The sequence below is a fragment of the Harpia harpyja genome, chromosome 5 (genome assembly GCF_026419915.1).
Source record: "Harpia harpyja isolate bHarHar1 chromosome 5, bHarHar1 primary haplotype, whole genome shotgun sequence".
Taxonomy (NCBI): domain Eukaryota; kingdom Metazoa; phylum Chordata; class Aves; order Accipitriformes; family Accipitridae; genus Harpia; species Harpia harpyja.
Genome location: NC_068944.1, coordinates 41,920,014 through 41,945,010, shown reverse-complemented (window position 1 = coordinate 41,945,010; position 24,997 = coordinate 41,920,014). Strand labels below are relative to the sequence as shown.

The 24,997-nt window shown below is 37.9% G+C and overlaps 1 protein-coding gene across 4 annotated transcripts in view; it reads right to left on the bottom strand.

Moving 5' to 3' along the window:
* PREX2 (phosphatidylinositol-3,4,5-trisphosphate dependent Rac exchange factor 2) overlaps nucleotides 1-24,997 on the bottom strand; it is a 192,221-nt gene that overhangs the window by 21,330 nt on the left and 145,894 nt on the right. For 3 of the 4 annotated variants that reach the window (XM_052786784.1, XM_052786785.1, XM_052786786.1), the window contains 3 exons: nucleotides 23,101-23,215; nucleotides 10,010-10,076; nucleotides 7,742-7,932 (listed from right to left, as the gene is read on the bottom strand). In XM_052786784.1, coding sequence (XP_052642744.1) covers nucleotides 7,742-7,932; nucleotides 10,010-10,076; nucleotides 23,101-23,215 — 373 coding nt within the window. Of the gene's footprint in view, nucleotides 1-7,741; nucleotides 7,933-10,009; nucleotides 10,077-20,787; nucleotides 21,092-23,100; nucleotides 23,216-24,997 lie in introns of those variants that run through there. The other variant, XM_052786787.1, reaches the window with a different exon arrangement.

Genomic DNA, 24,997 nt, shown 5'->3' with positions numbered 1-24,997 from the left:
TTTGAGTTCATGTACACTACCTACAGAGCTGCCACTCAGCAAACTGTGTATCTATGTTACCAGAGTAAAAAGAATCTAAATCATTCAGTTCATTCTCAGGTTTCAATTCGGATTCCAGCCATCCTACATCCAAAGATGTATCAAAATATCCCTTAGAAAAATGCCCTGAATAAAAAAGATGAGGTGAAACAAATTGGTTTAATAGTTACCACAGTCAGAGATGTCGAAATGAATTATGTTCTGGTTATGTGAATAGGAAAAAAATATGAAAAGGATGCATGTATGCTTAGTCTACTTAAAATCTACTTTCTACTCAACATGTAATTTAATGCCAATGTTATTATTTTAATTACTTTTCCTTCCATACATCATAAGCTAACCATACCTACATTTGACCACCTTTTAAACCAATTAAATGTGAAGTACTCACTTGTTTCTGCTGTCATTTAACTTAATGCTTATAGAGCAGCTATTATTTATGTCCATGTATGCAGCAATTAAAAACTTAGTACTAAAGTAAGTCACTTTGGGATAAACATTTTTGGGGGTACTTCTCTATAATTACTAGTGACGGCTGGGTAGTATGTATTCATTCTGATGAGTAACCCAAAGAAGAAAATAAGCCATGATAAGCCTAAAAATGAGGGAAAATGTTGTTCAGGACTATAAGAAATAAGCATAAAAACTATTGACAGGCCTAACTCAAGACTCTCCCACAATTTCTAAGCTGTTCTCATTGTGGAATATGTCTCCATGCAAGTAAAACTGAAGTTTGCATTCTCTGTGCCCATATACTGAAACTTTGCTGAACAAAATTTCATTTCGCAGAGACAGGGAAGTTGGGCCTGCCAATAGGTATTAGAGACAAAATGAGCATGAAGTTCATACATTAAACTACAATATTGTATTTTACAATTACAATAAATCTCTACTGGAGTTCATGACTTAGGTTCAGTCCCTTTATGAACTTTTGTGAAGCCAAGCTGTTCCCAGTGTGGAAAGAGCCCTACTTTAAAGACCACTACTTTAAAATCAGCCTTGGATTGAACCCATCCACTGAAGGTTAGGCCAAAACTTGTGTTATTTTTGCCAACATATAGAAAGCCATTACTCTGCAAGTGAAATATATTTATTCCATTATAATGGTTCAGTAATCATAAACAATGCTTCAAAAAGTAACTGTGGAAGATATTACATACACCACACAGAAATGGATAGTCCATGGCTAAGGGGACTTCTGCCTTTTAGCCATTAAGCATCAGCATGCACAGGTTTCCTTCACAAGAGGCACCACTGTGATTACGTAGTTGTGCAAACCTCAAAATACATCTATCCCAACTCCCTTATCGGGCATACATCCACCATCCCACAACAGGATGACCAGCTCTACCAGGTATTTTCAAACATAATCTACCAACAGATTTCTGACTTGCTGAAGGAGATGGCATGAACTTATCAAGCTAGAGAATCAGTCTTGGGAGGTAAGTATACATTAGCCATATTTCAGACCTAACCTTGGTTAATGACTTCTTTTGTAGTTTACAAATATGGTTTTAATCAGGTTTCTTAGATTCAATATTAGTAATTTTTAATCCTGAAGCATGAAACATACAGTAGGTAATAATGATTTTTTTTTCTGTAGTTTATTTGGAAGATTACTACCATCCAATCTATTTCCAGAAATAAAATATGACTACCTTTTTCAAAACAGAGAGCTTTTCAAAGAATAATGAAAAGAAAAAAAAAAAAAGATAACTTTTCAGCACGTATCTTCTGTCAGTGTTAAAAAACTGCACAGTTCTTCCTGTTAAGATCTTGCCACCTTTAATCAACTGCAAATGTTGCAAGAAGGCACTTCCACCATTAAATATTGTTTGTTTGATGAAAAGAACAGCATTTCCAAAAGATTCAAAGTATCCCATGCCTTCTGTTTGTTCATTCTCAGTCATATTTGCAAAAACAAACAAAAAATCTAAAGTCAACTGAAAACCCAGCTTCAGCCATTATCTCTTGTTCTGTGCAGAAAGTCTTTCACATTAAAGGCTTCTTCCCATGTAAGCAGGCAAGTAAATCTGCTGGAAAATTCCAATTTACTTCCTGTCTTGTAATAGTTCAGGTTATTCACCTAACTCTCTTCCACCTCAAAAATTAAAGAAGATTTGGGTAAGGTTTTAATTTTAGATTATTTGAGAGGATCTATTCTATTTCTGTTGTAATGTAGCAGTTTTTGTAAGGAAGAATCAGATTCTCCCAAAGACCCGGACTGCAGATAAGGCAATACTGCAGGAACTGAAGCATGAGAGGATGATTCTACAGAGCACAGTGATCGAGTTTTGTGTCAACCTTGCTACTAAATGTCCATAATGTTAAAAGAAATCCAAATAGAAAAAAAAGAACACCTTGAAATCCATACTAGTAACAACTTAGATCCATCTTATCTGTCTCAGTGCATTTTATGCACTTCTTTGCATTTTCAGCTTGCATTTTAAATGAAATAGTCTCAGAATTTAAAATCTGCAAGAGAACTCTAAGACTATAGTCCTTCACATGTTAGAGATAACAAAGCAAAAATGTACCAGATTGCCTATGAACAGCAAATACAGATCAAAATAAAATGATCATCACTGTAGAAACAACCTATTTGTGCTAAATGTCCTGTTTATTTTGCCTTAAGATAAATTCTCACATATTTCACAATTATGTAACTGTATTCAAATAGTAACCAGCACAGAACGAAATACTCTACTGTCCTAAATTATTTTATGAAAAGTTTGTTTATGCCTCAGTAGGTATCACAAAAATGCACTAACTGTAGACAGACATAACAAAACTGCCATTTAAAAAGTAGAAGGGAATCTTGACCAAATGAGAAGGTAGCAGGACTAAGAGTACAGTTTAGACCAGAAGGCTGGAGAAAAGCAAGGATGTTTTTCAGCCTGTGCTGACCTGCCTCCTGAAAGTAGTCCCATCGATCCCAGAAAGCCTTCTTACTGTGGAGCTAATAGCCAGCCTAAATACAGCTGCAAAACTTCAAGGAGACTTCTTTTTTGTAGCACACAGTCATTGAGCTCAAAACTGAATTCCTACAGAAAAATTTCTAAAATAATCTAAAAGGAAGAATTTTTACGATAGATGTCTAAAATATAAATTCAGAGCACCTATTTTTCACCTTGTTTCATTTGATTCACAGAAAGGCAGCTGGCCATGACACACAGCTTATGGTGTTACTCTGCTTTCCTATGTGGAAGATGGAGCAGGTTTAGCTGGATTGCAGGAGCTGTGCCAGCTACAGAAGACAGCATAATCAAGCCTTGGCAAAACCTGCCTCATCATTCAGCTGAGTGTCTGCCAGCCAGAACCCCACTGCTTGAAGGATGGTAACACTAAGGAGAGACTTTCTGGAGGGGAAATGAAAATTCAGAAAAGTAAATTAGACAGTGATTTTTCTGGGGTTCATCAAGATTATGAAAGACTTCTTTTCTCTTGATCCTCCAGGAAATGCAAAATTTTAAATAAACTTGGGATTTGTTTCATTTGGGTGCTTTAAATTATTCCTTTGAGCCTGTAAGGCCTATGGTCCCTGAACAGACTTCCGCAGCTGCTGCACCTAATTTCATTTTGGCATAGAAAGGGGCTAGGACATGTCTGTGCAGTGCAGTCTCGCTCTTCTCCCTCAAGCAGGAGCTAGCATCACGATTCAATAAAATTTAAGAGCGCCTTTCATCACCTACATTTATACAGAGTGATTGCAACTTCAAACAGAATGAATATAAGTAAAGAAAGCAGAGCACTGTTTACAGGGTGACAGCTGATTGGCAGGTAGAAATATAATTACGGATAATAAAAAAGGGAAAATAGAACTGCAAACTATTGATTTCTTGGACTAATTTAGAGCTCTGTTCCTGATGTTGATCAACAAGGCATGTTCGCTTATGGTAATCCAAGGGGAGTTTGTAGTATTCACATGTCACTTAGGACAGTGAAGGTTAAAGGGACTTATTTTTCCCCATCCTTGTTTTTCTGATGATTGAAATATATTTGAAAAGAACTGCAGTCTGAAATAGAGGATTTCAGGCTCTAATGTAAATTGGTAAACATATTGTCATAATAAAAATCAAATCAAAGCAATCACCAGCAATTCAAAATCCCCAGCATTATCTTGGATATAGGGATGAAAATATGAACTCTGTCAAGCTGGTTTAGCCTAGTGCAGTGTAAAAAGCAATTTAATATGGATTGCAGAGAAGTCAGAAACCAAGACACTGCTGATCCAGAGATCAGCAATCACTGTCAAAGCAGACAAAGCTGCTGTTTCATAGTTCTCGGCCTCTTCTGCATAGGACTGCCACCCAGCACCTCCCTCCCAAGCTATGTGGGATTCACTTCTGGTTAGAAGGAGGGGTGGCAGAACCCCCCCTCTCACCCCCTGTCAATCCATGACACCTAGGTTGAGAAAACATAGAAAGGACTCTCCAGTCAGTTCAGTAAGAGACAGATAAATCGAGTGACGGAACGTTCATATATATTTTGTTTAAAGTCTATTAAATACATCTAAATTCTGACAGATTAATGGTTTGCTCAGTTCCCACTCCCCATAAACAAAAGAGAGATGCTGACCATCAGAGCACTCTGTACGCTTCCACACTCTCAGATGTTCTCTCCCATTAGAGACCAATCATAGAAATTAGGCTAAAATGAGGGGGTTTTTTTAAAAGGAAGCGTACAGGAACATTGCTCTGAGTTGATTATTCTTCATTTTTAAGATGGCAACACTGATAAGTGAAGAATATACTTTCAAAGTTTAACCTGCAAAGACAATTCACATCTTTCCCCCATCTGCTTGCCTAGTAGCATCTGTAGATAATACCAGTTTTCAACTCATTTAATATCCATAGCATAGTGTTAAAAAACAGTCATGAGTCCTTGGTCTGGGCCTACAAAGTGTGGATTTCTGCAGCTGATTGCAATCAAACACTTCACAGCATTTAGTTTCTAAGAACACAGAAGGCCAGATACACTGCTGAATAAAACCAGAGATTAATATCCTCTCTTACTGACAATCAGTAGCTTGAACTCTAAAGAACTAACTTACAACTTAAAGAGCACTATTTTGCAAGATTATCTGCCCTGATTAAATAGTCCAACAAACAGAATAATTAAGCCTTCAAGATTGCAGGCAACAAGCAAAATCATCTATGTCTATGGGACTCTCACATCTAGCATCTTACTCTTCCCTCTTCTGTGCTCCTCACAGGATTTCATGGTGCTGCAAGACAGTTTCACTCTGCAGAGCAGGAAGGGGAGTAGGTTCACAAAAACAAAGCAGAATTTAGCAGTAGAAATGTCAGGGAAAAAGATTCATCCAGCAGGCCAACTAGCTGGAGTCAAAACAGGCTTTCTATCTGGGCAAAGGCAATTTCAGAGTGCCAAAAAGCAGAGCCTACTTAGTGCTGGATTGTAGCGATGTGGCCTAGGGAGGCCAGAAAAAGAAAACAGCACATGAAGGGACTTTATATGACTTCAAATTCAAAGGAAAAACTTCTTCATCCATCCAGTTTGTAAGCACAATAGCAACTTCAGGAAACTGGTGTTAAAAAAGACTTCCTCAACTTTTACCACATCAAAAAATAATAGCACAAGAATCCCTTCTAGTCTCTAAATACATGAGTTTTCTTCTGAACGTTTAGAAATTCAGGACAAAAACTCTCTGAGTACATATAAAATCTTAAGTAATACATTCCTTTTTCCTGGAGGGCTTATCTTAAAATGTCTCTGATAATGCCAAGAGTTGATGTTTCTCTCTCTGAACAGATGGTAGCCACAAAGGCAGCATTAATGCACAAATGAAATAACAGTATCTTGTACAAAAGCTCAGATGGACTCGCTGTAAAGCAGAACTAGTCACGCTTTAGAGAAAAGTGTTTGCACCTTTACATAAATAGGTGGTCTTGAATCCTCTAATGTTTAGATGGAAACTCACACCTAACACATTTAAATCCCATTCCCATTGCTCATAATATAGTCCTGAAATCCAATATGTTGGTTTTCTAGTATTTTGTGGTTTTTTAAATATACTTAAATATACATTTAATAGTTTATACCTTTGAATCGGCCCTAGTTTTGAGCAGAAATTTGATGAATAATTTCTTTTCATCTAAGAACAGCTCATATTCAGAATCAAGCATACCAACTCTTACTCAGTCATTGAATTATTCTGAATAATTTGTGACCCACACACTGTGGGGTAATAGTTTATTGGGATTATTGAAGTTGCTCTGACTTTATTCTTAAACTATAAGAATTTTTGGCACAAATATACTGGCAAATTCAGAACATAATCCATGAAATCATGATGAAACCTGGAGGTACTCTTTTTCAGCTTTATAAAAAAATGACAGAATTAAGCCCAAAACCTTTTCTGATCACGTAAGACATGAAACTGAAACCAAGATAAAGAGCCAGAGAAAAGCTGTATAGCTTCATGGCCTTCTGAAATGACAAATTCATGGCAGTCCATGCTATATAGCATTTCCATTTTCATCTGATACAGTGACTAGTGTTAAATAACACAGTCTTTTTCTGTTATTGCCTAAAATCAAGTACAGTATACAGCATGTTAAATACACTTGTATCATTGATGGAAAGTAATACAAATAGTCTGTTGCAAACTCTGTTAAAAGAAATGGCAAGCACTGTTTTAATACAACTTAATTGTGTTGGATACATATGGAGCTTTTCCTTGTTTTCATGCCTGATAATCTGCATTGCAGCTATGTTGCCTTTTTTTTTTTTTTCCCTCCTCAGAGCACTTTCAAAGAAAGGACATTACTTAAAACGAGGAGAAAGTAAGGCTCATTCTAACACAATATACTGGTAACCAAGTCTGCTAAAATAAGGACTTGCATAGATCATAAACTAAGGAGAATATTTTTAACGTATTGCTACCTGTAATCTACAGTCTGGAATTCTTATAAAAAGAGCAGATGTTTAGCATCAGATTCTTGGTTATGTTTGGGGTTTTTGTTTGTTGAGGCTTTTTCCCCCTCTCCAGCTGTAGTCTTTGCTTTTTTGGTATAACGTACAGAAAAATAGTAATCTGCCCAGCTGGAACATAAACATATCACTGCCTTTGATGAATATCATTAAGTATGAGACAGCTCTATCATGATGCTATTGTCATATATACATGTCTATTAAAATCTCTTAGTGTTGATGACAAAGATCTGTTGATTATAACTTAGTTCATTTTTTTGATATGGTATTAATGACACCAATTGTTCTACAGGCTGAACTAGTTATCATAAGGCACACCTGCAAAAATGCATATCTTTTCTGTTTCTTATTCTTTCCTTGAAACAACCTCTACTACAATTCCCCCTAGCTTACAAAGCAAATACAAATTTCAGCATTTCTTGCCTGTATTAAGAGTTTAATATAGTATGTGTTATTCACCTAGGAAACCTTCCTTTTTCCGCTTTAGCCATTAAGATTTCTGCCTTTTTCTGACTTGAATGAGGAACAATCCATTACAACTGCACAAACCAAAATCATACTGCTCATTTCTGTCAATCACTGCAGATACAATTCTAGATTTTCACCACAAATCTTTCAAGTGTATTAGATATTTAGTCTAAGATGTGAGATATTTAGTGTAAGACCTCTCTATAAATAAAAAGCAGCAGTCTCCAACCTGCAATGACTGACTGACTGAAAGGAAAGGGAGGAAAAGAAATTGTCATACCGGTGAACTCCGCTGTTGCACATAATGATGTGACAAGCTCCAAGCCTGCTACAGAGTTCGGAAGACACTGAAAGCAATCCAACTCCAGATGCACTGCACGCAGTGTATGCACAGGCAGCAGTGCGCTTAGATCGGATAAAGGACCCTATCAGTCGGTAAAGTTCATCCAAGCAATTGAGAGGCCTCATCAGCTGCAAGAAAGGAAGAGAGAGAGAGATTTAAATATTTGCTACGGAGAGCACAAGAAATGCTCTTTTAGACTAGGTCATCACAGATGCAGATGGAACAGCAGGGCTGGCTGAGAAAGCCGAAGCCAAATTCCATAACACAAACACAGAGCACACAGTCTTCTGTTACATGACCTATGACAACTTTTTCAAACTTTTAAATTCTTACCATCACTGACTGTTTCATTCCCAGTCCTGCCTACAGAAGTGTTTTTCAATTCAATAGACTGAATAGACTCACCAGTGCCATTTCCATTAATGGTATTGTAAAAGAAGGGGAGCCATGAAGAGGCAACCTACAACCTTACGCATATACAAGAGGGATGCCAAGACGGGTTAATTGACTCGCTGAGAAAATCAGCTTATAATTAAGACAACACTGTCCTTTATTTATACAAATGTCTAGTTCCTAATCCTGACTAACAACATGGAAAAATAAAAATGAACAGAAATGACAAAAACACACTAGAAAACAAGAACAGTTAACTTTGTAGCAGGACTTAAAATAACCTCGGCATTACCATATGGAAAATAAATGATCCACCTAGTAAAGAAGGCAGCTTCAAGTGGAAGGCTGCTCTCAGAAAAAAAACCTTCAAGAGTGGTCTAACAATGCAAAACATCATCTCATGGTGCTTTGTGTAAAGGAGACGTTCACAAGACAGTTTTGGACACCTCCTAACTCCAAATTCCCTGTTCTCTTTATTCCAGAAACACCTAAAGATTCCAACAAACTTCCCTGCTACTCAAAGAATGAATCTTTTGAAAGACAAATCCATTCCCTTAGGGCAGTTTTAACTAATTAGGGAAATGGCAGCCTCACTTGCTCCTATATGAAGGTTACTTCATTGGAAAGCACAGAGGTCAAGTAAATCAATTATAACAACCAGCATGTTTAAACCTGGGCACAAATAGATTTAACTTGGTTTAGGTCCTATTGGTTTAACTTGCACCCATTTAAATTGATTTTAGCTGGTGCCGTTTACTAATGCAGAGCTATGGAGAAGAGAGCAAAAGGCATACCCACAAACAGATCATGCGCTCACTCATAGCTTGCTCCAATTGTAAAATAAATGCATTAGCTTAACCTAGCATCCCTTGGTCAGATCTGGATTATGAGATGCTTTTACCTTGCCCTTGAAGTTTTCACTGAAATAGATAGGGAACAGTTTTAGGGGTAACAAGTGCTCCACATATAGCTAAATGTCTTCTGCTGCACCTGTGACTGCTTAGAAAGTCAAGTTGCTGACTCACTAGGGAAGGAGAGGCACAGGCACATGTCCTCCTCCCCTCCCATACAGTCCAGCACGCATCCGAGAAACAGGAACTGTAAGTCTGTTAACACCCATGCTGGATGATACCAACAAAGTTTTAGTCTGTCATAGGGCTCAGGTGATGATCACTGTATTTCTCAAGCCACAGTAGCTCAATCACTTTTGAAGTCGGTGTAGGCAAGACCCTAGAAACTTCTTTATTCCCTGCTATCGGGCTGCAATATGGTCATTAACTCTCCAATAACAGGAGAGAGCACTAAATGAATTTTCATAGCCCCTGGGATCTCTCAGTCACAGAGGTTTAAAGACAAATGAAGGCATCTGAAGAAAGCCCAAATGAGGAGGTTCAGAAGAAAGCCTTCTGAGCAGGATGCTGAAGGAGCATTTCATTTGGAACAGCGCTTCCAGTTTTCACAACAAATTTCTGCCTGCACCTGCTCTCCCCCCACCCTATCCTTCCACCCCCCACACGGTCCTGGAGCAATTGCATTGCTCTGAAAGCACAGTGAAAAAGGAAAGTTATGGTTCCCCTTCTCCAATTGATGCCCTCCAGCCATCTTTTGATACAGAACCACATGGCATTGCATACCCCTAAAACACAGGTGGGACAAAATGCTGCAAGAGAGCTCCTCCTTTCCCTGCCTGCCCCCCACCCCCAGCTTTAAATAATTCAATTTTTCGATGGAATTAAGAAAGCCTCAGGAAAGGATTACAATAACAGTGTGTAACATGCAAAGTTTAATCAGGCACTTAACATTTTTATTTACCTTATCTATATAAGCTGCTTTAGATGTTGAATTTGGAGGCAAGTTTGACTTGTCCAGGTAGAATGCCCTGAAAGAACAAACAGAATAAGGCAAAAATTGTTATTTGTTTAAACTCCTGAACAAAATGTGACTATTCTTAGACACCATCCTAAGGTTGGAATTTTTTTTTTTAATTTTATGCTAAGAGAGGATCAAGGAATAATACATGGTAAATAGGCACTATCACCCCTTCTTTTAAAGTAATGAGGAACATTTCCTGTTCTGGAGACAAAAACTGTCCCTTTGCCCTTTGACAGTACAGTGCAAAATTTTAATGTCTAGTTAGTAGAAAAACTGGATCTGGAAGTGATTTTCACCAAAGCTATCCATGAAAGGTTTGTGGCAACTGTCTAGATTTTAAAAGTGACTTTGGGAAACTTGGCATATAAACAGTGCCTGAGCCTCATGCACTACAAGCTTTTTTAATATTAGCTGTATATAACTGCAATAATATAAAACCAGAATCCCAAACATGAAACAGAGTACTGACAGAGGGAACATAGACAAGCTCACAATACAAAAAGAAACAAAAAGGCAATAACCCTGCAAGAGGCAAATATGCATCAAAGCAAAATGGCATTTGCAAGTGTGCACTCATGCGTGCATGTGCAAATAAAAAACAAACTGCCTTTGTTTACAATTTCTGCACACTTCTTTGAAAATCAATTAGTGCATGAAAGGAAAAGCCGAAGAAAACTGTCATGTACCTGCAGAACACAAATGTGATAGAGAAAGCATACTTACTGTATCAGGTTTATATATGGTGTACTAAAGCTCATCAAACCACATTCTCCCAGTTCTTTCTATAACCTTTCACTTATCAATGAATAGTACCAGAAAAAGTTTCTATAAAATGGACAAATGAACATGCACTGCTTTTAAAGAGAAAGGTTGGCTCATTTCTGTGTGGCACAAAGGAGGCTGACATTTTGTACAGAGGGCTTCCATGCTATCCTTTGCTCCTAAAACAGGAAAACTTCTTGTATTCAACACCAGAAAGGAAGAGCTTCAGCAAAGAGCACACAGGAAGCATGGAGTTCTTCTGTCTCCTTCAACTCAGGAACCCTAGAGGAATCTTCTTCTTTCTACCTTATAAGCAAATTAATTGCCTACCACAGATGAGCTATCATTAAACACCTCATAGGCAGAGGAAATATCTTACATATCTCCATGATAAGATCCCAATTTCTCTGACTCTGCAGCATCGCTTAAGAAAAAACAAATTGTCCCTGCCTATGGGAGAAGGGTTGGACCAGATGATCTTTAAAGGTCTCTTCCAACCTAAACCATTCTGTGATTCTCTGATCACAAAACTCATTCTGCTGGTTGAAAAACTCATAAAACCTGCTGGGGCAGCTGAAAACAGAAACACCTGGTAGGTTTCCCTGCCTGGATGAGGCATCCAGTAAGAACCAGGCAACAGCTACCACTGCAGCAATCCTGGCCAAGGTTAAAATAAAACAAAACAAGAAAAACCCCACTGAGCTATGGAATGTGTAGGGAATAAAACATAGATTCTCCAGTGGAAACCTCAAGGTATCACTATGATCAGCTCCATTGCCTGTGCACATGGAGCAGACCTGACTAAAGGTCACAGCTGAGCCACGACCCAGGCTGGAACTATGGAGTGTGGTAACCAAATTTCAGTGGCAATAAAATCTGAAAATAAACACTGAAAAGAATGCATCCTGGCATCCTAACTCTCAAACGACAGGATCACCTGGATCCTCCAGTCATGAAAACATTGATTCTATAACATACATGGATAAAAATCATTCTCCTCCCCTTTTTATGGTTTTATCTGTGAAAGAAGTTATTCACATTGTTACACACTTGCAGGGGAGGGGGGCAGACTGCAGATTTGAATAGCCTTTTATTCTTCAATAACCTGGAATAATTGAGCTGATAAAAAAATCCAGCCACCTTTAATTCTAGTAGATTTTTCTTCCTATAGCTTTGCAGTTTTGAAAAGCATCTTCTCCCAAATGTAAGGTTTGAATTAATCCCCTCAGAAAGCACAGCAAAGCTAATCTAGTTCTGTTATTCCATTAAGCCTGTTGCATGATCCAGAATGTACTCTGTGTCAAAGGAAGCTGGAGACTATTGGAAGGAAAAGAGGTTTGCAGAGAAAATTACTCATAAATCACTTTGGCCACAGCACACAAAAGCTGCCTCAGCAGCAACAGACCAACCTTCTTCTTTGTTAGCAAAGCTGAAAAACAAAGCATCACCCTGCCATCCACTGAACATTATCAGACTGAAAGCCTCTACTGTTTTTCCCGCCATACCACAGGAAAACCTGCCTCATTCAGAGTCTGTTCAGCACTCCCATGCTCTTTGGACTGTTATTTCAGCAAATTCAGCTGCATTAAATGAAACCAGAAACCAAATATAGAACAGTACACACATTAATGGAGTACATGGAAAATAATCAACTCAGGGTACAAAATGAAACAACATGGACACTAGAATGTAATATACAATTATAGGAATTACTCCATTAGCTCAGTCATTAACCTAAAGAGCAAACAAAAATCAACTACACACAACATTAATTTTAAATATCAAAATACCCTGTTATAAATGAAACTATTCCCCCCCAATCAGATAACACTTCCAGATGTTTCTCAAGTGCTTCATTTTTATTGCTTTTCATAAAAACTGTCTTCAGTATTTTACAGAACATGACAAACTGTGGACAGCATATAAATTTCCAAAGCACTTCACTTAATTACTAAATGCTTGTTAAGGTCCTTAATCATATTTTATGGGAAAAGTTAATGGCAATCTTGGCATGGTGCCCAATTTGGACAATATTTTCTAATGCTTTTGAAATGAACAAGAATGAAATCATAGTTCTTTGTCTGCAAATGTGATGCTGGTTTTGCTTCTAAAAAAGCCTTAGAATTTCTCTAAGCTGTAGCAGAAAAGTCCTTCTTTAAAAAAAGGTAGAAAATCCAATAGGCATTAAAACTACAGGGGATTATTGCCATGCTCCGCTTTCATAAGATATCCCCTATGCAACAATGTCAAATAACGGGACAAGTATTTCAGGGAAAACTTACACTGGAATGAGGTAACAAACATCTTAGGGTTCAAAAAGAAAAATCTACCACAAGATGAATGCTTTCCTAAGATGTTTTCCCAGAACTTGAGTACAACGGAGATACAGAAGTATTGAGGTTTTCTCAGTGAAGCATTTTACAGGGTACCCTCCAAAATTGACCCAGACATGTAAAATCCTGAAAATTTTAAATGTTGAAAATTGAACCCTAAGGAGGCTCCAAACCTGTAGAGACACACATTCTTGAGTAACTTTGTACATGCAAGTAATTCAAGCAAAGCCAAGTTTCTAATCTTATCATCTTGTTGTTCCAGGAAGCCCATAGGGTTATCCTAGATGTTGATCATCTTTTCTTTAGAATACAAGGATAGTAAAGAAGTGATTGGAGTGGGAGAGAGAGGGAAAGGGAAGGTAATTGGGTTATGGCATTAAATAAAGGCAAGTTGGGGGTTCTGCTCTAGAAAGATTTTGCTTTGATGTTATAGCAGAGAGGAACTCAGTCTTTTATATTTTCTTCATCACTGTGGCATACGTATAAATAAATTAATACTGACTTCAACAGAAGGATGGAAATATATTTTAATTCTACTTGATTTTCAATCCCTTGGACACAAAATCATGTAGATAAGCATGCATCAGTACAGAGGTGCAGAGTCAGGAAGTGTTAAGTTCCCTAATTCTTTTCTTCAGCTGAAACTACAAAGCACGTATTTATGACATAGATAAATAATATCTCTGGATATCTGCGTATATATGCACACATAATTTTGTATTTCTTTAATAACAGTTCTATGTTCTGCCAACTGGTTGTTAACTATATAGGTGAGCATGAGTATAGCATGTATATTATATATATGTATAGACACACATTTGGAAATACTTTTTTTTATCCCTCTCTCTCTATAATATATATATTCAATTGTTTCTGTAGTACAAAGTACCCATTGCAGAAAACAATTTGCTGTCACAGCAAACAAATTTAAGTGTTTTGCATGTTCTTTCCACTAAATGGTAAGTTTCAATAAATGATAAATTACCAAGTATATAATTACCCTCTCAGCCCATACTAAGACCTAGTGATTTTAAATGATGTGTCCTAACATCTATGTCAGTGATACAGTGTCCTATGTACAGTGTCATTAGTAGTTACAGAAAGGTTTAATTATAACAAGAGAAAACCTTTATGACAGTATCACGATTTTAAATTCTCAAAGAACATACATAGTAATATTCTGACCTTTCACAACTATTGTGCAAACCAAAAGGCAGAACAGAAAATTTTAATACCATGTGGCTCTGAACTTGCCATGGGTAATTCATATCTCATGTGTAAGCAACTCAGTAAGCCCCTCCTTTGGACTTGGCACTGGTGAGCCACACCTCGAATACTGTGTTCAGTTTTGGGCCCCTCACTACAAGAAAGACATTGAGGTGCTGGAGCGTGTCCAGAGAAGGGCAACAAAGCTGGTGAGGGGCCTGGAGCACAAGTCTTACGAGGAATGGCTGAGGAAACTGGGGTTGTTTAGTCTGGAGAAAAGGAGGCTGAGGGGAGACCTTATCACTCTCTACAGCTACCTGAAAGGAGGTTCTAGCAACGTGGGTATTGGTCTCTTCTCCCAAGTAACAAGTGATAGGATGAGAGGAAATGGCCTCAAGTTGTGCCACAGGAGGTTTAGACTGGATATTAGGATAAACTTCTTCACTGAAAGGGGTTATCAAGCACTGGAACAGGCTGCCAAGGGAAGTGGTGGAGTCACCATCCCTGGAGGTATTTAAAAGACATGTAGACGTGGTGCTTAGGGACATGGTTCAGTGGTGGACTTGGTAGCGTGAGGTTAACAGTTGGACTCGATGATCTTAAGGGTCTTTTCCAACCTAAATGATTCTATGATTCCTGGCTTACTCCAGGCACAAAGTGACAAACCAGCTTTTGTCAGTCTCTACTGTAAATGTAAGCAAACAGAACTGTGGGAAACTGCAGTCTATGGGGAGGAAGATGTGACTGTAAGGTGAGACAAGCAAAATACACAGAGAAAAGAGGAGAATAATTAGATTTAGTTATGCACAGAAATACCTACAAGTGGGGAGGGGTGTTAAGAAAATTTCAATAAATGAAACTTAAGGGCTTTCTTGGCAACTGTCTGCTTTAGTGGAGTAGCCTGGGAACATAGCCAGGACACAGACTTTCAACCCTGGAAAACCAAATGCCTAAGAAACTGGACTCTTAAACAGCGCGGATCATTCTTCATAGTGCTCCTCATTTTCCTGCAAGCCTGCAGCACCTGGCTAAACTACTGGTCTCCCACCAATTTAATCCCTCTCCAGTCTTTGAAGAGGGCACATTGAGAAATTGGTGTTAGGATGAGTACAAGTACCTGAGGTGCAAACTGTGGAGGATGCTTGCAAAGGAACAGCCCTACTATCCCAGCAGGCACATCACAGCCCTACTCTCACACCTTTACAAACACACAAGCAGGGATCATAGAAATGTGAGCACAGATATGTGAAGACAGAAAGTCATGGATGACAAAAAATGGAAAAAAATACCATCTGCTCTATGTAACACTGCCCACTATTCACATGCTACATTTTAACCCCTATTTTTCGAGGAGTCTAGTCTCCAGCATCTCTACCTACTTCCAAGATCACTTGAAACCATCCTATTTGTGATGTTAAAGGGAAGTTCTTGGGCCGCAGACCAGTTACAGCTGCCTTCCTGCTTCTCCCGTCATTATCCAAACAGCCAAATCCACACTGAACCCATTAGTACTAACTAATTGCTTCCACATTTGCCTTTCAGACAATAGATGTCTCCTTTTTGGCTCCTGATATTCCAGACATGGAATACACTGTTAGAAAAGACAACATGCCAAAGAGTCATTGGGTGGTCAGGGTTTCTACTGCAGCTAGGAGCTGTACACGCTGCAGGCTTGGGCTGGATTCCTATCAGTGACCAGGAGTGAAAGAAAAGGTTCCACCTCTGATCACTGCAGATACATGTTCTCTGCATTTGCAGAAGATAAAGAAAGCAGAATGAACAAGATGTTCACCTCAGTGAGCAAAGACTCAGTATATATAATCCATCAAGACACATAATTTTCAATTTCAGGACACTACCTATAATAAATACTGATCATACTTCGTCAAAAGTCTAAAGAAACAATGAATTTACACTCACAGAAAGAGCACAGCACTGGAAGAGAAAAAAAACAAAGCTAAATTCAAGCCAGCTGGCAACATCTTTTAGACAAGCTAGACAAATTTAATTTACTTTGTCCAGAATCTCTCTATTCTCTCTCTGGTCTTGCTTCACTTAGATACGATGAATCTTAATTTCTGTTCTACCTAAAATGCTTCTCATTAAGTTCATCAGGAGACAAATTTAGCTATTATTTCCTTGTTATGTCCTTCAGAGTGAATGCTTAATTTTCAATCTCTCCTTCATAAAGATTTTGCATTCAGAGAGAGTTCAGCCACGAGTATCTAGTTCATTTGGAAACACAACTTAAAAATCTAAAAGGCATTAGATTTCCAATTTTTATAGTCATATAAACTACACGATAAATTTGTGTATGTAGCATTGCAGTCCGGTTTTACTGTCACTTTTTTAAACACAAAGCAATGTATCAAATACCTAGCATTGAAAATAGGAAAACAGTATTTCACCTGCTTTATAAATATCCCACTCACCAAAAAGAAAATATTTTCACAGAATCACTCTCTGAAACCCGTAACTCTCCTTAGGTTACTCTTTTCTGAATTTGACGGCAGTGACAAAAACTGTTAATGTTGCTCATTAAGATGTCACTCACTGAAGTGGATAGACATGAGGGAAAGGAGAGTAAGACTAAAAGTCACAGGACAACAGCGCACAAGGACAAACAGTATAAGCTTCTTAACCACATGAACAATTTGGTTTGAAAAAGCTTTCCCCTGGAAACAGGGGAGGAAGGAATCTGCCAGTTTTAAGGTGGATTTTAATGCTTTTATTACAGGAATTGCTATATGATCTGGTCTTTGTGATAATGCAGGTATTGTCTTGAGGACCCATCAGTTTATTCCAGAGACAGACCTTTCATAGTAATTAACTATCTCTAAGTGGATATGTCCTTTATGTCATTGTATCTCATTTATACCAAAGCAACTATTAAAGAATTTTAGTTCAGCCTGAAGCCATGACTGCCATCGCATCTATTTTCTGCCTTGACTAAATTATGCAGAATACAGAAAACATCAGGCTGCCAAGAAGCCTGCAGCTTGAGAGGCTGCTGTGCGTGTGTACATGAATGTATAAATAAAAAAGATGTTATACTCCTCAGACAGATTTTGTTCCATGCTTGCATAAATTCTAGGGGCAGAAATAGTTTCCTTTTTCTTGTCTTTTTAAAAATTAAAAGAAACAAGAACACCCAACAACATGAAAACCTCATGGATTATAACATCCGTGAAAAAAGAATTAAATTAATTTTGCCATCATTCTGTGGAGGCAATAAATACAGGAGGCTTCAGACAGAGAAACTATTTGAAGTTACATTGTAAATGAAACACTTTAAAATGACAAATATTACATTCAGCGTAATCAGATGTTCAATGTAATGAGGGTAGTTAGCTAAATCATTTGTCATTAGATTCACTGATTATAATTGCTTCCTTAGCATAACAGACTTGCATTTACCTCCTAAAACGACATCCAAGCAAGCAGCAACATAAGGAAAAAAACCACAAAAAATGGCCTTTTCCCTTTACTGTTTGCTTTAATTTTTCTTCTATTACGGCTGTACAACAGGCTACAAAAGTAACTGCCAATAACCCTGGACACAGCTGACTTCAAAGAAGAGTTCCAAATCACACAGAATGGTAGGCAGGAAGGAAGGAACATTTTTTCCAGACCTTCTTTGTCTACTGATGCACAGACAAGTCAATTACTACACAGTGGTAATTAGCACCCACACCAGTGGTGGGGATGGATAGCAATCCTCAGCTGTCTTTCCCACAGCATGATCCTATCTTTGGAGTGAAGAACTGGGTCATCATATAGTGAGGGGTGTCACAAGAAAGAGCCATGCTGGGGATAAAAGAAAAGCTACAGGAAAGTAGAGCTCTCCTAACCTCACCCTCATCTATTATTTTGCTTACTTCCCTCTGATTATTCCCAATCCAAGCCACCATAACATCGGGAACGAAATTTTAAAGGTGTTTAGATGTCTAAATGCAAGCATAGGTGCTGAAGAGGCATTAAAAATGCTTAAGAATCTAAAAGCCAGTGATTTCACTAATTTCTCATCAGCTAAAAATTATCTGCATAGACAGTTTTGGAATCCAAACAGGTATATTAATGTGCGGTTTTAGGTACCTATGTTTCACCATAGTTTGCTCTCGCAGTCAACAATGCGCAGTGAAGCATACTGCAGAGACCCAGAAGCTGGAAGCATACTTGGTACAGGCACAGCCCTGCACCGGACTGAATGACCTGCACCCTGAACATCCTCTCTGCCTTTGAGATACATCCCTCACGTGCACAGGCATGTCCAGGGAAAAACTCTTAAAGAGTAGATGTGCCTGGACTTCTCTGATTAAGAAACTAACCAGGAGCACCTGTAGAAAATTGCATTTTAATAGAATGTCATAGGAGCAACCCTTTTTTTTCCAAGAAAGAGAATTCACAGACAAAAAAAATAAGACTAATCTGATAAAATGTCAAATACTCACAGAGAAAGGAAGACTGGAGGAGCAAGCTTCCTTACTGCTGTAGACTGAAAGTCCCATCCTGGGCTATTGAGTCCAAACCTCCGATAGCTTGGACAAATATTACAGAAGTTGACACTCCTACACTCATCAAGGTCCATTTTAACAAATGGCTTACTTTTTGCAGGAAACTAATCCAATACCTGATTTCTCTGAGGATAAAAACTGTTCTCATATCCAACTAAATGTTTTATCTTAAAGTCCAAGCATTGGCTGAGTTGTGGCCATTCAGCTAATCCTGTTAGGGTCTGTGCCAGCTTCCAACAGGCCTGCATCGCAACCGATCTTTTAGTTGCAGTTAATGACCATAAGATTTATTTCTATGCAATGTAGTAACTACCAAACTGAATCTCACTCTGCAGGAAAGAGACCTGTACCAAATATAAAAATCATACTCAAAGGACAGAATGTATTTTAACTAAGTAATTCTTAAAGCAGTAATGCTTCAAAAATTACAATTAAAGTTTACCCTCATGCTTTTACAATTACGTGACTCAAGATTTGCAAAAGAATACTTAAACCAACTAAGCAGTCCAAGTAAATATAGTGCATTTGTGAGTTTTTGTTATTCCTATCAGTATTTGCAGTTATGGATTCAAACACCATTGTGCCCTGCACTGTTGAAGCAAAATGGTCTCTGGTATCTGTAAAAGCAAAAGGACTGATTCAGGATAGAAAAAGCCTATTTGAATGGCAAAGAGTACCAAAGGAGGAAGATGGGGAAAAGTGAGAGGAGGCAGGAGAATACAGAATGGGCTCACTTAACATCAGCCTCTGTACAGGTCAGATACACAGGTTCTTTCTGGTCCTTTTCTAAATTAGAAGACAACAGCTGAGCTATCAAACACATAGTAATAGAGATCTTTAAAATCTTTGCTGACCTAATTACTTTCACTTGGTAGTACTGCATGTTTCTCATTAGCAAACAGTTTGATGAGCTTAAATTTACATTGCTGGCAACTACTAGCAGCAGCTTAACTTGCACACAGAATTTGAGTGTAACTTTCTTTTCCTTATCAGTATCAGAGAAACAGAATTGGTAAACTATAAAAATAAGTGCAATCTGGCTGACTGTGAAAAAGAAATCCAGCACAATTAAGAATATTTGTGGGCCAGATGCTGAAGACTTCCCAGCAGTTTCAGAAGTTTCATAAATTAGGTATTCATTGTTGGGGTTTTTTTAAATAACATCTTTATTCCGATAAAGTACTTCCTACATATTGCTGGGGTAGGGGGTGTTGCCTCAGGAATTGTAGAAAAACTCAACTTTAGCTGGCCTTAGAATAAAAGTTGCCTTACATTATTAATTAGATTCAAATAGCTAGGGTTAAGTCTATTACAGAAGGTGGAGGGACATTCTCTCCATTCCACATAAGCATGAAATTCTATAACCAATTTTCAACTGTCTTTCATGTATTCTCATAAAAATGATAATCTTATCATTACTATTTCATAGTTGAGGTAGTATTTGCAAAAGCCCTAAAGCAAGAACCATAAAAGACAGAAGCTCTTATGATGCTCAAATCAGTGTCAAGGAGGACAATTTTGCACCTGGATTTATTGTACCACTTCTGATATTGTGGAAAAGCTAGTCACAGTTCCATAGTTATGAATGAATTTTGCAATAAAAGCAAGGATTCAGCTTCTTGACTTTATATGATGGATAAAGGTTATCCTTCCTGAAACCCACTGAAAATTTACTAATATGTCTTTTGATTCATTCAAATAAATAATTTCTGAATTAATTCTTTTAAAGAACACACATCAGTATCAGATTTGTCACGCAAAAGATACCACATTCCTCAAAAATGGTCTATGTACTCAAACTTTAACAAGACTTTACCACAAGAAATTAAGAGGTAGCTGAGCAAAGGTACTACTCATTTTTAATTTTACTGTCCTACTTGGGTACATCCCAAGTTAGGCCAAAATCTCTGTTTGTAAGTGGGACCATACACAACGAAGTGGTCTCATCTGTTTCACATTATTAGAGCATTATTATCTAAATGCGTCGTGAATAAAAGCAGCTGAACTTGTATCAAGAGTTCTCATCAACAGATGGCTCGCCTGCAGTGTCGCTGCCAACCAGCAGTTTCATTCCCACTAGTCCCCATCTTCTCCCACTACTTTTTCCTTTGCTCTTGCTCCCATTTGCTTTCTGCTGCTGTAGCAATGGAGAGATTGTAAGATGGTCATCAGATGGTCATTTCACAAGCAAGCAATGCATTCCGTTTCTTCGGAGAAAGAACGGTTAATGGATTGTGTCTTGAATGACTTATTTTATTACTGATTAGGTGGTTCTGCACAGAGGATTTCTTCCACGTGATGAGTTTAAAATAGTATTACTGCACTTGAGTATGTTTCCAGGGAATATTCAATTTCACCTTTTTGTTCTTCAGAGCAATTATCCAAATGTTAATATCTTTTGCTGCTGTAGTTACTTTATTAGATTCTCCTGGCCAAACACCTACACAGGCTAGCAAATGGCAGAACAAGAATGAAGCATCTGCTTTTCTGTTTTTCCTCTTCACATTATGTCAGTGAATTCCTGAAGCTGTTTGTGCCTCATTTAAGAAATGGGTAGAGTTCACCAGAAAGCAATAAAAAAATCAATTACTGAATGTTCTCATCAGACATTAGATGGCTGGAAAAAAAATCCAAAATTTTCCTATTCTTGTGACTGGACAGAGCTACCCACGGTAATTTTTGTTGAATGTTAACTTTTTCATAGTAACTTCTTGCAAAACCAGGCCTTGGAGGTTAGCAACTTATGAGAGCTGAGTCACAACACCGTAAGAGGAATGTACCTCATTAGAGCCACAGCATGAATGGAGGTCCTAACACATGACTCAAGCAAGGTCAGGGAACACTAGAGCATAAAGTCAGGAAGAATTTCTTTTAAGGATTTTCATAGGGGCTAAATTGGGCCTATTCATAGAAAAAACAGCACAAAAAGTCTTGCCTTGTCCAACTGATAGAAATCTCTTTCCAATACTAGCTGACCTCATCTAGGCCAAATACTGGCACGACCAAAGCTTTCCGTAAAACTGATCTATAACATAAGCCTTGTCAAGTAATACTCAGGAGGAACTTTTTTTTCCAAATAGGAAGTATTAATACAAGAAGGCGGAAAACAGACTAAATAAATACTACATTTGTCATTAACATAGAAGTGCACCAACACAGATGTCACAAAAAAATTAAATATACAGTACTCACTGAATACAACTGGCTTTAAAATCACTTTTACTATAGCACTGCTTAGATTAAAACAGAATCTAGAAAGTCCACTGCTTTGATAACACAAACATAGAGAAATACTTTTGCAAGATCCATGAAGAAAACCTTCCAACGACAGGAGTGGGCCAACAGGTGAAGGAATCAGAAAAAGAGACCCTCATTTATCCTCTTTCCCCTTCTCCACTGTCCTTAACGTCTTTTTTTAGATCCTGTTCTCTGCTGCCTTTAAAAGCTGCCTAACAGTTCTAGTGAAATGATAGTGTTTCCATCTGATTCAAGAACTTTAAAAGTGAATAGATGTGATTTTACTGCAGTCCTTTGCACTCTCTTTCTTCAACTCATGTGCAAGTGTACTCAAACAGGTGTTTTTCACAGATACAGTGAGACACAAGAGCGATCTATGTACACATCTTCATTATTTTACTTCATAACTAATAGATTATTTTGCATACCAGAAATTGTGTCTTTATGTGCAACTTCTTAATGAAATACTTACTGAAATACACAGCTGCATAATCTTTACATATACTGGCAAGTATGCACTCTCTAACCCATACCCGAAGCTGAAGCAGGCATCCAAATAGGTTTATATTCCCATTAGTATGGTGGGGGGTGGGGAGGAAGATGCTCAGCTTTGAGGAAAACAACACTATTTTTTAAGTCCTATTCTGTAGAATTAGGTAAATATGGTCTGCAAAATCAGATCATAATGATTAGCAATTCTGATACTCCATTTGTCATCAAGTAGACATCTCCTTTTCTATATGCACTAGTACAACAATCTGGAGGCAAGTACAGCTACAGCTTTCATGAGAAAACAGTTTTTTAAGTATCTTAACAGTGCAGAAATCAAAAGTCAGAACCATGAATCTTGGATCTTACTCAATCATGCACCAAGAAACAACCACATACAATGCACTTCAGTTTAAAGATGTGTCATAGAAACTGAGCTGAAAAGCAGAAGTTGGTAAACTAATCTCAGGAATGTTGGTTTATTACCCACCGTAATTTCTGGTTATACTGCTTAACTTTTTCTAGTGAGGCTGCATTAATCTGAGCTTGAAATTCTTCTACTGAGACACTGTCTCTGTAATAATATCCTTCCATGCTCTCCAATGCTGTGAAAAGAGAAAGGAGAATGGAGATGAGAAAAATCCGTATTAAATATTTAGTATTCGCCTTCTTTGTAGCTTTGTTCACACACTAGTGAATTGCTTTTTAACCTTGAGGCTGTGACCCCACTGTGGATTGCTGAGCCGTTCCCATATGTCATCAAATTCATACAGATCTCTCTTTAAGATTTCATTTACAAGAAAAATTATATTTCTTGCCCTGTGGAAAACATAAAGGAGAGCGCTAGTTTCAGTTCTGTTGCTCTAATTAAAGTACTCCTGCCCTGTGAATGTAAATGTGGTTTTTAGTTCTGATATATCCTGGAAGAAAACAGTAGAATGAGCTGGGGTAGAGGAAAGAAAGGATTAATGTACCAGCTACTTTCACAGAGGGAGACCTAAGAACTTCTTATGAAGCCCAATTTTGGGAGATGTGGAGCACTTGAACCTCTAGTTATTCCCACTGACAATGTGAATGCCTTCTTCTGGATCAAGTAAAGCAAACTCCTTGGATCTCTGAAAATGCCCTATAAGCTCCTTTTCAGGGATCGGGTAAGTTTCTAAAGTCAAATACATGACTATGTCCACCTTTGTTGTACTCACTTCATCAAAGCAAGGATGAATATTGCTAAAAGAACTCAGGAACTAACCAAAGACTTCCATTACAGGAAGGATCATATGTCCTTCTCATACAATCACTGCACAGAAATTAATAGCAGGAAAAAAGGAATGCGCTACTATTCCATTTTGGGATGCTCTTCCTAGCAATAGTTTTCAAAAAGAAATTAAAAAAAAAGAACGTTCCCCTAGCCCCTTCAATTTAGATACTCAGGAAAGTTTAACCTGTTCTTTAGCTGAGTCAAATCAAGTGTTTGAAAGGCTCTCAAGAAAATTTGGACTGGAAAAATCAAGATCTTCACATTAAGAGGCTAACATAAAACACAGGCTCTTGGTGAAATAGTTTTTTGGGGGAGAAGCACTGAAGATTTTACAATTAGGAATATTGCCACTTTAGTAATCCATACACATTCTAAGAATTCATCACCCTATCAGAAACCACAAGCAATAAGTAGAGTTCTGATGGAAACATGCTGCTGTCTTACAGCTCCAGCTACACACAGAATATTAATTCTGTTTGTACTGCTTAATATGACCAGTTAATAAATAATTCATTCATTGTGAAAGAACATGCAAATTGCACTCCCCTTCTGTGCTTTCAGAGTTTGTAATTCTACTTCTCTGCAAAAAATACTAAATTTCAGCAGTCAGACTTGCTTCTTAACTTCCTCGGTGCTAAGTCACACCAGAAAGCCCCCACAAAAATATCTGCTGAACTTCATTTATAATAGCATGTTAGTGCAAACTGAGTTGATAATCCGTCCTGCTTATTTTACTGGCATAAAGTTGGTTTTATCCAATTAGATTACCCAACTGGGAAACTCAGTCATCTGTTGGGACTGGCTAGAGCACATAGTTCTGCCTCTACAGGCACCACAGGGGCCATGCTCACGCGTGCTGGCAGGGAATCCCACCATGTGTGCTTTGGCTCTCCCCTTTTTGAAGGCTTTAATAGTTTTCTACCTAATATATTAGAAAGCTCTTTTGTAAGGAAGCTTTCCTTACAAACATGACTTGTAGGGTATTCTTGAATCCGAGACAGGATATTATGGTCTGAATGCATAGACAACTGAATGGGAAAACAAAAACCTGGAAGGATGGGTAGGCTCAAAGGGTAGTAGCTAATGGGACATGGTCCACCTAGGGGCCCATTACAAGCAGAATACCACA